Source organism: Oncorhynchus gorbuscha, linkage group LG02 (assembly GCF_021184085.1).
Source record: "Oncorhynchus gorbuscha isolate QuinsamMale2020 ecotype Even-year linkage group LG02, OgorEven_v1.0, whole genome shotgun sequence".
Classification (NCBI taxonomy): Eukaryota; Metazoa; Chordata; class Actinopteri; order Salmoniformes; family Salmonidae; genus Oncorhynchus; species Oncorhynchus gorbuscha.
Genome location: NC_060174.1, coordinates 61,177,047 through 61,192,947, shown reverse-complemented (window position 1 = coordinate 61,192,947; position 15,901 = coordinate 61,177,047). Strand labels below are relative to the sequence as shown.

General features: G+C 46.0%; 1 protein-coding gene across 8 annotated transcripts in view; it reads right to left on the bottom strand.

Annotated features, from left to right (window-relative positions):
* Positions 1–15,901, bottom strand: part of dacha (dachshund a) — a 142,972-nt gene that overhangs the window by 67,999 nt on the left and 59,072 nt on the right. For all 8 annotated transcript variants that reach the window (XM_046315405.1, XM_046315465.1, XM_046315426.1 and 5 more), the window contains exon 2: positions 9,242–9,366. In XM_046315405.1, the coding sequence (XP_046171361.1) occupies positions 9,242–9,366 (125 nt within the window). The remainder of the gene's footprint in view (positions 1–9,241; positions 9,367–15,901) is intronic.

The window sequence follows — 15,901 nt, the reverse complement described above, 5'->3', positions numbered from 1 at the left end:
GAGAGAGAGAGAGAGAGAGAGAGAGAGAGAGAGAGAGAGAGAGAGAGAGAGAGAGAGAGAGAGAGAGAGAGAGAGAGAGAGAATAGAGAGAATAGAGAGAGAGAGAGAGAGGGGAGTAGAGAGAGGATAGAGAGAGAGAGAGAGAGAGAGAGAGAGGGGAGGAGAGAGAGAGAGAGAGAGAGAGAGAGAGAGAGAATGCAAACACGAAGAAAGTGGACGGAATGTGTGCATTATCCACCGGCAGCTCGTGTGCGTACAGCACGAGATGCGTGCCCCCCTTTCCGTGACTTAATGAATTGATTGCTAACATAACCAAATTACTGGTCAAGTTGTAAACCCCAAAATTCCAAAATATACGTATTTTTTCAAAGAAAGCCATTTGTTCGTCTTTGGGAAAAAATCTAAAGGAAGCAGAGAATGGAAGAAGAAAAAACACAGAGGAAAAATGAGTGAGCCATGCATGATGATACTCCTGGCATCTGAGAGGGGGTAAGTCTGTCCAAACGGCTCTAATGTGATTGATGAGCACAGCAGTGTCCCTCCCTCCCTCTCTCTCTCGCTCTCTCTCTCTCTCTCTCTCTCTCTCTCTCTCTCTCTCTCTCTCTCTCTCTCTCTCTCTCTCTCTCTCTCTCTCTCTCTCTCTCTCTCTCTCTCTCTCTCTCTCTCTCTCTCTCTCTCTCTCTCTCTCTCTCTCTCTCTCCCCACCCCACCCCCCACCCGCTCTCTTTCTCTCTCCCATCATTGGCTCCTCCACTCCTAACTCTCACCTCCTCTGGCTGACTGGAGGGAGAGAGAGGAGAAGGAGAGGGGTTTTGGAAAGCAGGCAGACAGACAGACAGGCAGAGGCACTCCTAGTGAAAACAGGGGGGGGGGCACACTGGAGCCGAAACAATAGTGACAGGCGCACTGGCTGGGGGTTTGCTGGTCGGATTAGCTCCAATAGCCATAATAAATGAAACAAGAGGATGAAATAAAAACAAGTCCACACTGACTGAAGGCTGGGCTTATGGGAAGTGGCAGCTCCACTGGGCCCCCAGGCTCTGAATTAGTTTTGCCACTCGATAATTTGACTGATTCACTTGAGTGGCCGGAGAGGACGTTTTTTGGGCCTGATCTCGGTGTAATCGAGTAACCTGGCTGGTGATTACCCCACGGGCGCACAGGCTCTGGACGGGGACCTGGGACAGAGGAGAGGAGAGACAGGTGGAGGAGAGCGAGAGAGGGGCTGCCCTGGCTGGCGGACGGCTGGAGCACAGAGCTCAGAGCAGGTAGCAGCAGTACTTGTTGGGCCCAACACTTGCACGGTCACTTAACTCCTCTCACGTCACTGCTTCATGCCTCAGTTCTCCTGCCTGGCCTGGATTAGATATCTCCCCCTATCTCGCCAGATGTCTCCCATAAGAGTGTGTTGCGTGCGTGCTGGTACATCTATGTGCGCATCCATTCTCTATGCGTGCACGTGTGGATGTGTGAATGTGTGTGAGAATAAAGCTGTGTTTGCATCTGCCCAGCAGAGGTCCCAGTAAACTCCAGATGAGTGGTGTGATAGTGGGACGGGACAGGAGCCTACTGGCTCTTCCTTAACAACGAGAATGAGGAGGCGGGGGGGGGGGTTTCTCCTGTGTAGAGGCAGCCCAGGAATCTGTCAGAATCACTGCAGAAGATGGAAGGGAAGGGAGGGGGGGGGGTGCACTGCTGCCTGTGCACTGCAGTTGAAGGGTAACCTTTACTTAACCTTTCATATGTCGAAAGCACATTTCGCCACTGACTTATTAATTTGGACAAGGTCGCCTTTTCCCCCCCTTCATTTTAATACCAGATTAGCGGCGCCAGATCGTGAACTTTGATGTGGAAAATGTGCAGATGAGGGCAACTCTTTGGGCCACCGCGTCAAAATTAGCAGGACTTTATTGACGTGCTATTGACAACAACAACAAAAATTCTAAAGAGGAGAAATGTCAATGCTACACAGGAGTAACAAGCAGAGTAAGCACTAAAATGTCAATTTACATACGGCGCTGTCAAAATGAATAATAGAATGTGCTGGATGCTGGTTTTCTTCTGCCCTGTTCAGGCAGCGGGGTTGATGGAACTGTGGAGGGCTGGCTGCATAAAGGGCAGATGTCTGTCCCCAAAACCCCGATGCTGTCCTTCGCGGAGAACCACACTGCTGTGTTCCACAGAGACACACACACTTCTTTCCTTCACAGAGAACCCGACTACTGTCCTTCACAGAGAACCCCCCCCCCCCCCACACACACACACACACACATAGCTGATCTTCACAGAGAACCCACGCTGCTGTGTTTCGCAGAGAACCACACTTCTTTCCTTCACAGCAGATGCTATTTTAGGAATGTGACGGGCTTCACCATACTTCACTCATTTTATATAGAAAGCAGAGAGATGAATATATTCCTAGACATGACGAGGAAGACATGACCTAAATAACACAAATGTTATACAAATTTGTATAACAAATGTATAACTGTATCCGTGATACAACTTTATTTTAATGGGGAAAACATACATTTTTAAATGTATTTTTAAAAGTCCCTTTCCTTACATTTTTTTTATAGTCATGCAAAAACATGAAAAAGTTTGCCTTCCTGCCCTGAGTAAACAGCAACACCAAAATCATTAACATCCTCTGTGTGTGATTTTAGGATTATGTCATTAACGAGAATCAAACTTTACCAAGATTAGTGCAAAGTGATCTCACCCCAGGGTGACCACACGGTCTGTCAGAGTGAGGGGAGAAGGGCACAGAATTACACAGAGCTAATCCCACCCGCACAACCTGGGGATTATTTCACCGAGTAGGAGACGATTTTACAGAGTAGGAGACGATTTCTTTTCTTAAGAGGCTTTTGCAACCTTTATGGAATGGGGAGCAGCCTTCATACAGACAGTATGTAGCCTGCAGCGACAACGACACACACACACACACACACACGGGCCTGAGCGTGAGTCACTGACTTCAAACTGTCACTCATCTGGCATCCCCTAATTAAGTGTCTAATTATAGAGCTAATGCTGGTGACTGCAGCCACGATAAAGAGGACATGATGGCTACAGCAGACATACACAAATACAAAGGGACACACACCACCAGTTGATGGGCTTCTCTGTGGATCCAAATCAAGGAATTACGTTTGAGTGACAGCATGAAGAGGGGGAACTAGTCCTCACTACAGTGTGACCGGTACTACCATTTTAATGTTACCTCAAACCTCTATAGTGAACAGACAATCCTGCACTGTATGTTCGCAATCCACTTCCTGCCCGGGGGAAGGGCTCGATTGTGGTTGACACACAGCATAACTAGAACGTGACTAACATTGGCTGGCTGAACGGGACACTGCCAGGGTGCAATGGGGGGGGGCAGGAGGTTCGGGGAGATATACTGGGCAACCCTGGGGTGTTCAGTATCTCTATCAGGTCATGAATGAGATACAGGAGGTGCTTTCAAATGTCACGATGAGAAGGAAAGTGCATCAGATAAGCTCATTAGGAACGAGTCAGATCGGGGCTCTGCATTCATCTGCACCACGGGGCAAACGTTTCACCGAGAGGAAAAAGAAGAGAGCCGCTCAGCTCGTGTTTTCGATCCTGTCCCTGCTCTGCAGATCAATAGGAAAAGTCAAGGAGAAGCAATACGGATCCACAAAAGAGAACCACTGACTCCTTCATTTAAAAGAGGGAGGGAGGAAAATAAGTACTTAGTGATTTGCTCTGCATTGTGTGCAGCGTTTCTCCCTGTACCACTGGGCTCTCTCTCTCTCTGATCATAACCTCTTTGTTTTTACAGTCTCCTCCTCATTTCCCAAGCCCATCCTGATCATTCCTGAGAGCACGTTTCCAGACAGCCAGATCACTGGAAATACAAATGAAAAGCCCCCCCCCCCTCCTTCTCCACAGATCCTTCATTAAATACGGATTGGGGGCCACCCACCTACGTCGAGGCCTGGTGTTTAATTCTGCTCTGTGCGTTGGCAGGCGTGCGTCTCAGGGCCCCGGCTCTTTATCACAGGGATTTACAGACCCTCAGCGTCTGGCCCTCTCTCTCTTCTTCTCTCTCTCTCTCTCTCTCTATTTCTCTCTCCATCTCATCTCTCCCTTCCCATCTTCATCTCGCTCTTCCTGTCTCTCTCTCTCTCTCTCTCTCTCTCTCTCTCTCTCTCTCTCTCCATCTCATCTCTCTCTTCCCCTCTTCATCTCTCTCTCTCTCTCTCTCTCTCTCTCTCTCTCTCTCTCTCTCTCTCTCTCTCTCTCTCCTCTCTCTCTCTCTCTCTCTCTCTCTCTCGTATTCCTGTAACCCAGGACTCATAAACAAGGCCATGGGAGAGCAGAGTCAATGACGCCAGTGGGCCCCAGCCTAAGGCCAGGTAGGGTACCAGGCAGGGACGGACTGGCCATAGGGCAAATAACTGATGGGCTGGTCCATCTTTAGCCGAGTGGGCCAGTCTACAGTAAATCGTTTATGTGCCCTATCATTTAATGCAGAATGACCCTAATTCAGCCAATAAATGGGGCTAGAATGTCTGGGCCCGAGAAGCTAAAGGTTGGCCTTGGTCTGACAATGATGATGATGAAGACTGTGACGGAGGTGACAAAGATCATGTTTGTGCCACGTGGGTCTTCTCTCAACAGCGGTCCTTGAGGTAGCCCTCCCAAGAAGGAGGAAGGCATGGATTAGGATAAATGTTGAGCACACAATGCTGGCTGGTTTACACCCTGATGTCTCCCCCCCCCAGTTGATATCTATATTCCTGGCATCGCCTAGCTCCACTGCTCTCTCCCTCTCTCTGAAAGGCCTCTGTTCATTAGCATGCGCAAGGGCCAGGCTAGCCCATATGTCACTAAATAGAACCCCATGTTTAATTTATCCTCCGTTATTCTACTCAGAGACTTTAACCCCTTCAGGTGAGCGCGCGTCGAGCGAGGTCCTGCCAAGCCCGAGCAGAGCATTAAAAAAAAACAACACACAGGGAAACAACGTCGAGACTGGCACAGAATCAGCCAATACAGCGACCTGGGTTTGAGGAGAGGTCAGAGAGCAATGCTACCGCACTGTTCCAGGAAGTCAGGAGCGAGTGCCGGGGTTCGCTGTCAGAACTTTGCCGCGCGATTAAGAACATGGACATCCTACATTTACTGTGAGATGACCGTACTGCAATCTGTTCACTTGTATCAGCCAGGTAAAAGTGACCAACGCTGCAAGACAACAGTGGAGTCTGGCTCTGGGTAACTGTGATTCAGAGGAAAAGAAAGGCGATCCAAAACAGTAGTTAAACACTATTTGTCAGAGTGAGGCCCAGGGAAGAGGGGGAGTAGGAGGTTTGGAGGGGAGAGGGGGGGGGGGTTAAGCAGATGGAGGACCAGTCCCCGGTGGGACATGTCATTCATCAAAGTCACCAGGACGGCCTGTTTTGTTTTCAGAGGGAGAGAGTGAGAGAGAGAGAGAGAGAGAGAGAGAGAGAGTGAGAGAATGAGAGAGAGAGAGGCAGGTGGTTCTACTTGGGGTTCCGTGACAGCCTGCATGACACACACAACATCTTTCCTGTCTTCATCTCCTGCTCTGCAAAAAGTGAAACCACAGTTTAACACCTAAAACTCCTTAATAACCTATTGGGAGGATTAAAGGAGCGAGAGAAACACCATCACACACCTCTCTGGCTCTGACAGCTCACTCTCTCTCTCTGTTCCTCCCTTCATCCCTCTATCTCTCCATCTCCCCCCTGACCCAGATTGCTCCAGCAGTGTAGTCAGAGGCGGAAGTCACGCTTTACATGATGACTGTACTGTGTAGTGAGGATGGAATCATTATGCCTGCTGTCGGAGCTCCTCCCCTCCTCTCTCCGGCGTGCCAGGGGCTTAGGATGTTTCTGTCAACAGCATTCCAGGAAACCAAACGCTCCAACAAAAGCCCACAACACGTTGGTTTTGCTTTTGGTCCGCGCAGCATCTCCCCCCACCACCACCACCAGTGCGCTGACTCTAAACACGAGAGGGGAAGCTTTGAGAGTGAAAACCAGTATTCCCTCATGAATACTTCTTCTTTCTTTTATTTTCTTCCCGCTCACAAGGTGACGCTGAGCAGTGAAGTACAAAACAGAACTGCAAACAACCACTGGAGGGGGGTACAGCTTGAATAAAGCTTGCTCATTTGTACGGATAATTATCGCATTATATGTTAATAACAAAACAAATGGTTGCTAGTAACTGAATGACAACTCCGATACAAAATCTGCTTTTTGACGTCTTCTGCAAAATGTTTCTACTGAAATAGGAATATATTGTTACTGCTGACTGTGTTGTCGCATATGCCGGATAGACGCAGGGAAATGTTTTTTTGTTTTTTACAGGGTCAGGCATAGTAGCACGGCGCCGCTGGAGAAAATGAGGGTTAAGTGCCTTGCTCAAGGGCACGTCGGCAGATTTCTCACCTTGATGGCTCGGGGTATTCAAACCAGCAACCTATTGGTTACTGGCTCCAACGTTGTCAAGCGCTAGAACTACAACTGCTGCTGCTATCACCTTCCTGTCAAAAACTCAAATATATTCATCAAGAAGCAGTAAACGCGGACTTCTACAGGGTCTCTAATCCATTCAGGATTCACGAGGAATATACCGTATTCATGTTAGGTATCTAGAGTGCCTTCAGATAGTATTCCTATTCCCTAGACTTAGTCCACATTTTGTTGTGTTACAGCATGAATTCAAAATGGATTAGATAGACTTTGTTTCTCAACCATCTACACACAATACCCCATAATGACAAAGTGAAAACATGTTTTCATAAAATCTTTGCCAATTTAATGAAAATGAAATGCAGAAATATGACATTTACATAAGTATTCACAACCCTGTTAGAATCACTTTTGGCAGCGGTTTCAAATGAGTCTTTCTGGGTAGGTCTCTAAGAGCTTTGCACACCTGGATTGTACAATATTTGCACATTATTCTTGAAAACATTCTTCAAGCTCTGTCAAATTGGTATTTGATCATTGCTAAACAGCTATTTTCAAGTCTTGCCATAGATTTTCAAGCCAAAACGGTAACTAGGCCATTCAATGTCTTCTTATTAAGCAACTTAAGCAACAATAGGTTATTGTCCTGATGAAAGGGGAATTTGTCTCCCAGTGTCTGTTGGAAAGCAGACTGAGCCACGTTTTCCACTAGGATTTTGCTTGTGCTTGGTTCTATTCCATTTTTTTTTATCATTGACGATTACAAGCATACCCATAACATGATGCAGTCACCACCATGCTTGAAAATATAAAAAGTGGTACTCGGGGATGTGTTGTGTTGGATTTTCCCCAAGCATAACGCTTTGTATTCAGGACATTAAGTTCATTTCTTTGCTAATTTTTTGGGGGGTTTTGCTTTTGGGCCTTATTGCAAACAGGATGCATGTTTTGGAATATTTCAATTCTGTACAGGCTTCCTTCTTTTCACTCTGTCATTTAGGTCAGTATTGTGGAGTAACTACAATGCTGTTGGAGGCTTGCAATAACAAAGGTGTTGAATACTTCTTCAATCAAGACATTTCGCCTTTACATTTTGTATACATTCTATAATAGGGTGTATTGTGTGTAGGCCAGTGACACAAAACCTCAATTGAATCCATGTTAAATTCAGGCTGTAACGCAACAAAATGTGGAAAAAGTCAAGGGGTGTGAATACATTCTGAATGCACTGTAAATATGCTGTTTGCTTCTGGGAGAATGAGCAATGGAAATGCAGGTTGTCCCATGAACTCAATGAAAAGGCTTTCAGGAATAATGTCCCTCTGTCTGTGCTATCAAGAAATGGGATCGCCTTGAGGATTTATTTTTATTTTTAATAATTCATCATAAAAAAAATATATATATTTAAAAACGCTGAAAACATTTGTGTCTAAAACAAAACATGTACTGCTTGGTCGTTAAAGGTCAAGAAAATAACATCAAAATAACGAAAAGGTTGCGTTTAATTATCACATTAAACTACATGTGCGAAAGATACGACTCATTTGCCACCAATATCGTCTCTAATTGTGTCTCGTCGTCTGACAGACACGTAGAGGAGTTCTTCTATTACCTGGGTTGAGTAAAAATCTGGTGAGGGTGGAAGAAAGAAAACGTAGATGATTTTTGATGTGCATTTTAAAGAAGTCCCACCCACGGCAAGAGAGGAGAACAGTAACACAGGGCATCTGAAATCAATCACTAGCATGGCTAACTGACTGCTCTGGCTCCTCGTCTGCACAAATCAATATCCTTACTGGCCATTGTGAGGACTAAATTGCCGCCACCATCAGCAATTCAAAGAAAAAATATATTAAGAAAAGACAAGCAAAAAGGGGCTTAACAAGACAGAACCTATAGTTTGCTGTAGGTACACTTTTCAAATAGACAGCTAAATGCAAAACACACAGAGACACACACAGAACACACGCGTGTACAAACACACACGCACACACAGGTTACACCTAAGCATAGTGACGGGCATGGTGTCGATGCAACAATGCTAACACAACTTCACCAAATAGACTCTTGCATACTGCAATTGTATAAAGAGGCGAGACGAGAAGAAAATGGCCTACGGCAACGGGAGAGGGGGAGAGGATGAGAGAGAGAGAGAGAGAGAGAGAGAGAGAGAGAGAGAGAGAGAGAGAGAGAGAGAGAGAGAGAGAGAGAGAGAGAGAGAGAGAGAGAGAGAGAGAGAGAGAGAGAGCGAAAGAGGGAGAGTGAAAGAGAGAGAGCGAAAGAGAGAAAGAGAGAAAGAGAGAAAGAGAGAGAGAGAAAGAGAGAAAGAGAGAAAGCGAGGGAGAGCAAATGCATGTGTGAGAAAACGCTACAGAAATCCAATAGTGTAACCTCTGTTTGAGACGCAGTAGTGGCCAGTGAAGGACAGAGGAGAAAATCAATAGGAACTGATTTGCAGAAAGAGGGGGATTGGGTGGAGATGAGGGGGGGAGGGGGAGAAAGAAAGGCGCCGGGAAACAGAGACAGGGATCTCAAAAGAAAGATAACAGAATCGCTTTCATCAAAATGTGACAAATCCGAGGCTACCGTATAGGACACCTGATGGCTGTCTATTTTCGTCAAACCCGTTAAAATACATCATTAATGCGAGGTGGAGGTTAGCGAGTGGAGGGTAAATGAGCTTTTTTTTATTGGGGTGCTTTGAGTGAGACTCACTGGAGGTTGTGTGCATGTTTAGGGTGGCTGCACATGGACGAGAGAGGTCTTACCTCCGGGCGACATGGATGAGAGGAGTCCGGGTGACAATAGGCCGTGGACACTGTGGGGAAGAAGCCTGGAGCTCTCCTGCATCGCTACCCCCAGGGAACGCTTGGGTGGGCGGCCAGGCCTGGAGCTACAGAGATGGGGAGAGAAGGGGGAGGGGGGGAGAGAGAGAGATAAAGTGAGAGAGAGAGGCAGAGAGAGAGAGAGGCAGAGAGAGACAGAGAGGCAGAGAGAGACAGAGAGGCAGAGAGAGACAGAGAGGCAGAGAGAGAGAGAGAGAGAGAGAGACAGAGAGAGAGAGAGACAGAGAGAGAGAGAGAGAGAGAGAGAGAGAGAGAGAGAGAGAGAGGAGAGGGAGAGAGAGAGAGAGAGAGAGAGAGAGAGAGAGAGAGAGAGAGGGAGAGAGAGAGAGAGAGTCAGAGAGAGACAGAGGCAGAGTGAGACAGAGGCAGAGAGAGGGAGAGAAAGAGAGAGAGGGAGGAGGAGAGGGAGAGAGAGGGGCAGAGAGAAAGAGAGAGAGAAAGAGAGAGAGAGAGAGAGAGAGAGAGAGAGAGAGAGAGAGAGAGAGAGGGAGAGAGAGGGAGATATATATTACAGTCAATACACAGCAAATGATCTACTATTTAAATCTCTATCACTCAGACCACATAGGCTCACAGTGAAAGAGTCCATTGATTCCTCCATTTACAATGGATTTTACATTTCTCTAAATAGCATGAGTGATATGAGGACTGTATCAAATTGTCTAGCATTTAAATTGACAACAATAGACACTAAGAAAGTGTGAAAAATATTACAAATATTTCCATGACGATAGGTAGTCCAATTTCTATGAATTTTTGTTGTGGTCCGCCAAACGCACTCGACAAGCCTTTAAAACCCAAGAATTGTACTTATTATTTTTCAAATGATATTTCAAGCCTGTTGTGACACCTCAACAACAAGATTACTCTCCTCCTCTCATCACTCACACCAACATCTGTTTGCGTCCCCTCCGCACCCCTACCCTACTGCCCCTCCCCCTTCCTGTCCCACTCTGGGGGGATTAGACAGAGACGGCAGGTAGACAGAGATCCACTCCACTGATAACACTGGGGACTAACACACACACACACACACACACACACACACACACACACACACACACACACAGAGAAAGCTTGATAATGATCACCTCAAAAACATATGCCTTGAAGTGCACAGGGGGACATTGCATATCCCAGCAAGGCCATATCTGATAAGGGGTCGCCAGCGTGCAGACACATTGTTTCCAGGGTTTGGTGTCTGATGGTGTAAAATTAGACTGAGATTCCTTCCCCCTGGGGCCAGGAAGTGAGAAACAAGTGAAAAACTTTCCTTAGGTTACACAACCCCTCTCACACACACATTCCCTTCCTTACTTTCCCCAACATTAGCAGTCCTAAAGGGTGTACTAGACTGATAGGGCGCTTCTGTCGCAAAGGCACGTATGTGACAAGGGGCAGGAGGGAGGGAGAAAAGTGCTTGAAAAGAAGAGAAAAAAATGCTAATTTTAGCGCTGTATACGATTGGCCGGCGTCCAGAAACATGAACTAAAGAAGCGCTGTGTAGTTGTCTCTTTATGTATTTCATTAATATTGCAGTGGAAACAAACACAAACAGGACCACAGAGCAATCAGCATACAAGTGAAAGGAGGGGGGGGGGTGTTCAATATAGGAATAAGTCAGAGTCGTCTTCAGAGACATGGTTGGACACGAGTTGAAAAAGCAACACGAGACGCTCCAGATGCCATTACACTTGGCTGGCCTGGGACTCCGCTTTACAGGATAAAAGACGTGGAGCGGACTTGAACGGAGAACAGAGAGAGGACAGAAAGAAAAACCCGGAGAGACAAACGGAAGGCTCTTATCAGTGTTCCAAACAGAGTGTTGCCATTAGAACAAAGCCCATTCGCTGTGAAGCGTCCGTCTCGCTCTCTCGTTCGCCGTGCCCCCCTCGCTCTGTTCAACACAAAGGCGTTCACTCACAAGCTGCCACAACAGTCCATTTTTGATTCAGCTGTTTGTTAATCCGCCTTTAATGTCTTGTCCTGCTCTTTTCTCTGGCCAGTTGATTCTGTTTTAAGTATGATTCACCTGAACACACACAGACAAGAGTAGCCAAGGACTCCAGACTGGAGACTCCAGACTTGGAGGAGTCACTCACCTCAATAGAAAATGAAGCAACTTATTTTTTTATTTTAACGTCAGTTAAAAAGTAACTTATAAATATTGACATGGGTCAGTAACACAGCCCTGAAATGGAGGTGTTTGTCAAGGCACAGTTGATTTGTACTCCACCAGGAAATGACTCACAGGTTTTCCGCTACCGTACCATAGGCTTTACGTGTTCAATATACACCACTACTCAGCTCTGCTACAGTAACCCGACTCCACTGTGTGTAATATACACCACTGACCAGCTCTGCAATTCCACTCCATGATAAACCCCTGTTGACCGGCCTGCAATTCCAGTCGATGATATACCCCACGTGACCCTCGCACTGTTACACCAAGGAGGTGGCAGCAATGATCACAGTCCCCTATGGACACACCCTCAACCCCCCCCAACCCACCCATCCACCCTCCACCCCCACCCACCCATCCACCACCCCCAGATCCCCACCCCCAGCCATGCCCCTCATGACTTGTTGGCTGTCTGCATGAGCTGCACCTCGGAAAATGCAGAGCACTACGATTGTCACTTTACTAATCCAATTAAAAACTATGAACAGCCAAGCGTGTAAAAAAAGTAGAAGAAAAAAAAGAGAAAAAAAGAGCAATCAACATTAATCACTTTTGCGGTTGTAGTGAGCCTGTTACAGGAACCGCTCAATGAAGTCAACTGTAGTGTATCAAAGTCAGCCTTGCTTATTGCTCCGCACAGTCTGCAGGGCCCTGTCAGCTCACGATAGCGCAGGGCCCACGGTTTTTAAACTGCGTAATTAAGGCACTTTGGAGGTTCCAGGTTTTCAGCCTTGATTTGTTTCATCATCGTGCATTTGAGATTTTTTTTAACAGAAGGCTTCTGGGTATTTCATTTGAAATCGATTCAAATGCAGATATACTGTACATCAGGGGCATCATGTCCATAGGGGGCACAAGAGCACGTAACCGCTCAGATTTTTAAAAATGTAATTAAAAAATAGCAAATAGGACTCTAATAGCAAAATAGCATATATGCATGTACAGTACCAGTCAAAAGTTTGAACACACCTACTCATTCAAGGTTTTTCTTTATTTTACTATTTTCTAGAATAATAGTGAAAACATCAAAACTATTAACACTACTAACACATATGGAATCATGTAGTAACCAAAACAGTCTTTAAAAAATCTAAATATACATGCCTTGATGACAGCTTTGCACACTCTTGGCATTCTCTCAACCAGCTTCACCTGGAATGCTTTTCCAACAGTCTTGAAGGAGTTATCACATATGCTGAGCACTTGTTGGCTGCTTTTCCTTCACTCTGTGGTCCACTGCATATATATTTTTATATATATATATATATATATACAGTACCAGTCAAAAGTTTGGACAGATCTTTTTATAAATAATTATGATAAAATGTGGGCTTAAAAGTTTAGTTATTAATGTATGCATAATATGTATATACATTTTTCAGATGTTAAATTAATGGCTAAACCTTTAAGCCCACATTTTATCATAATTATTTATAAAAAGATCTGTCAGCTGAATTTTGCGGAGGGGGCAAACTGACTGGACCAGGCAAAGAGTACCCCCCCCCCTCCCCATTCTCCAGTTGATACTTTCAAGGTGCACCACGGAGCAAAGATATGTTAGATACTCTAGTGCAGCTTGGGTATACGTTTAGTTTTTTTCTCCCGAGCACCACACAGCTGATTCAAATAATCTAAGCTCTATGATGACTTCCTTATTTGAATCAGCTGTGTGGTGCTAGGACAAAAAAACACAAAACTGCACCCTTTGGGGTCCCCGGGACCGAGTTTGGGAAGCACTGCTTTAGCGCGTGCAGACAGTACCATCAGTGGAGGAGCAGAGAAAGTGCAGCGAATCACACAGCGTTTGATTTGACTTCAACTGCCATTGATGGGCAGGACTCGCAGGCAGTATGTTTGCAAATGAATTTGATCATTCTATGTAGCCTATTGATTCCTTCTTGATGAATAAATAAAATGTACATGTTTTGTTGTTTCTCTGTAATTACGAGCCACCTAGCAATTTTATGACGTTGGCTTTAGCTAGCCAGCTATTGTAGATAGGTTTCCAATCTCCCAATTAGCTACCAAGCCATTTCAGGCTATCATTTAAGTTAGAGTAGCTTGTCTGCCTTAGCTGGCATGATTGATAGACTTTAGAAAATGCAAAAATTGCTTTGATCCTTGGGTTATGATATTAAATACCAGTCGAGAAGTTGTACTAAAATCCTAAGGCATAAAGGTTCTTAAGGAATCAGTGTGGATCATTCATTAAAATGACAGATGAACAGGTATAGAGGTATGCAAATAACCCCCTAAAATATATATATTTTACACAGAATTAGGCATAATGATTATGGCTCTGATTGAAGGAAAAATGTGTTTCAGAGGTTTGAAAACTTTCAAATTCTCTGAATTCTGGGAGGGAATCCATCCGGACATACTTTGTGCTCCCTCTAAAATAATGGGTGCATAACACCCCTGCTGTAAATACTCACATACAATCCTTTATTCTTCTTCATTTGGATGCTCTGTCCTTTTTTTTTTTTTTTTTTTTTTTCTGAGTTACCTTGTCCCTTATCATTCTCTATGAAGACAGGGTTGGGGCAGGACTTGTCCCTTATCATTCTCTATGAAGACAGGGTTGGGGCAGGACTTGTCCCTTATCATTCTCTATGAAGACAGGGTTGGGGCAGGACTTGTCCCTTATCATTCTCTATGAAAACAGGGTTGGGGCAGGACTTGGCCCTTATCATTCTCTATGAAGACAGGGTTGGGGCAGGACTTGGGGCAGGGTTGGGGCAGGACTTGCCCTTATCCTATGAAGACAGGGTTGGGGCAGGATCATTCTCTATGAAGAAGGGTTGGGGCAGGGTTGGGGCAGGACTTGGCCCTTATCATTCTCTATGAAGACAGGGTTGGGGCAGGACTTGGCCCTTATCATTCTCTATGAAGACAGGGTTGGGGCAGGACTTGGCCCTTATCATTCTCTATGAAGACAGGGTTGGGGCAGGACTTGGCCCTTATCATTCTCTATGAAGACAGGGTTGGGGCAGGACAGGGTTTCCCTTATCATTCCTATGAAGACAGGGTTGGGGCAGGACTTCATCATTCTCTATGAAGACAGGGTTGGGGCAGGACTTGTCCCTTATCATTCTCTATGAAGACAGGGTTGGGGCAGGACTTGCCCTTATCATTCTCTATGAAGACAGGGTTGGGGCAGGACTTGAATGAACAGGGTTGAAGACAGGGTTGGGGCAGGGCCCTTATCATTCTCTATGAAGACAGGGTTGGGGCAGGACTTGGCCCTTATCATTCTCTATGAAGACAGGGTTGGGGCAGGACTTGTCCCTTATCATTCTCTATGAAGACAGGGTTGGGGCAGGACTTGGCCCTTATCATTCTCTATGAAGACAGGGTTGGGGCAGGACTTGTCCCTTATCATTCTCTATGAAGACAGGGTTGGGGCAGGACTTGTCCCTTATCATTCTCTATGAAGACAGGACTTGGTTGAAGACAGGGTTGGGGCAGGACTTGGCCCTTATCATTCTCTATGAAGACAGGGTTGGGGCAGGACTTGTGGCCCTTATCATTCTCTATGAAGACAGGGTTGGGGGGACTTGCCCTTATCATTCTCTATGAAGACAAGACAGGGTTGGGGCAGGACTTGGCCCTTATCATTTTTGGGGCAGGACTTGGCCCTTATCATTCTCTATGAAGACAGGGTTGGGGCAGGACTTGGCCCTTATCATTCTCTATGAAGACAGGGTTGGGGCAGGACTTGGCCCTTATCATTCTCTATGAAGACAGGGTTGGGGCAGGACTTGGCCCTTATCATTCTCTATGGCCCTTATCATTCTCTATGAAGACGGGGTTGGGGCAGGACTTGGCCCTTATCATTCTCTATGAAGACGGGGTTGGGGCAGGACTTGTCCCTTATCATTCTCTATGAAGACAGGGTTGGGCAGGACTTGGCCCTTATCATTCTCTATGAAGACGGGGTTGGGGCAGGACTTGTCCCTTATCATTCTCTATAGGGTTGGGGCAGGATATCTCTATGAAGATGGGGTTGGGGCAGGACTTGGCCCTCATCATTCTCTATGAAGACAGGGTTGGGGCAGGACTTGTCCCTTATCATTCTCTATGAAGACGGGGTTGGGGCAGGACTTGGCCCTCATCATTCTCTATGAAGACAGGGTTGGGGCAGGACTTGTCCCTTATCATTCTCTATGAAGACGGGGTTGGGGCAGGACTTGTCCCTTATCATTCTCTATGAAGACAGGGTTGGGGCAGGACTTGTCCCTTATCATTCTCTAAGAGAATGAATGCAATAGAGAACGAAGAGACGTGGCTTCACAAAGCTGGCCTGACATGTACGTCCAAGTGTAGTAATTACCTTCAAATACGATAAAGATATTTATTAGGCTATCTATTACTGCTGCCAACTTTGCCAAAGATACAAT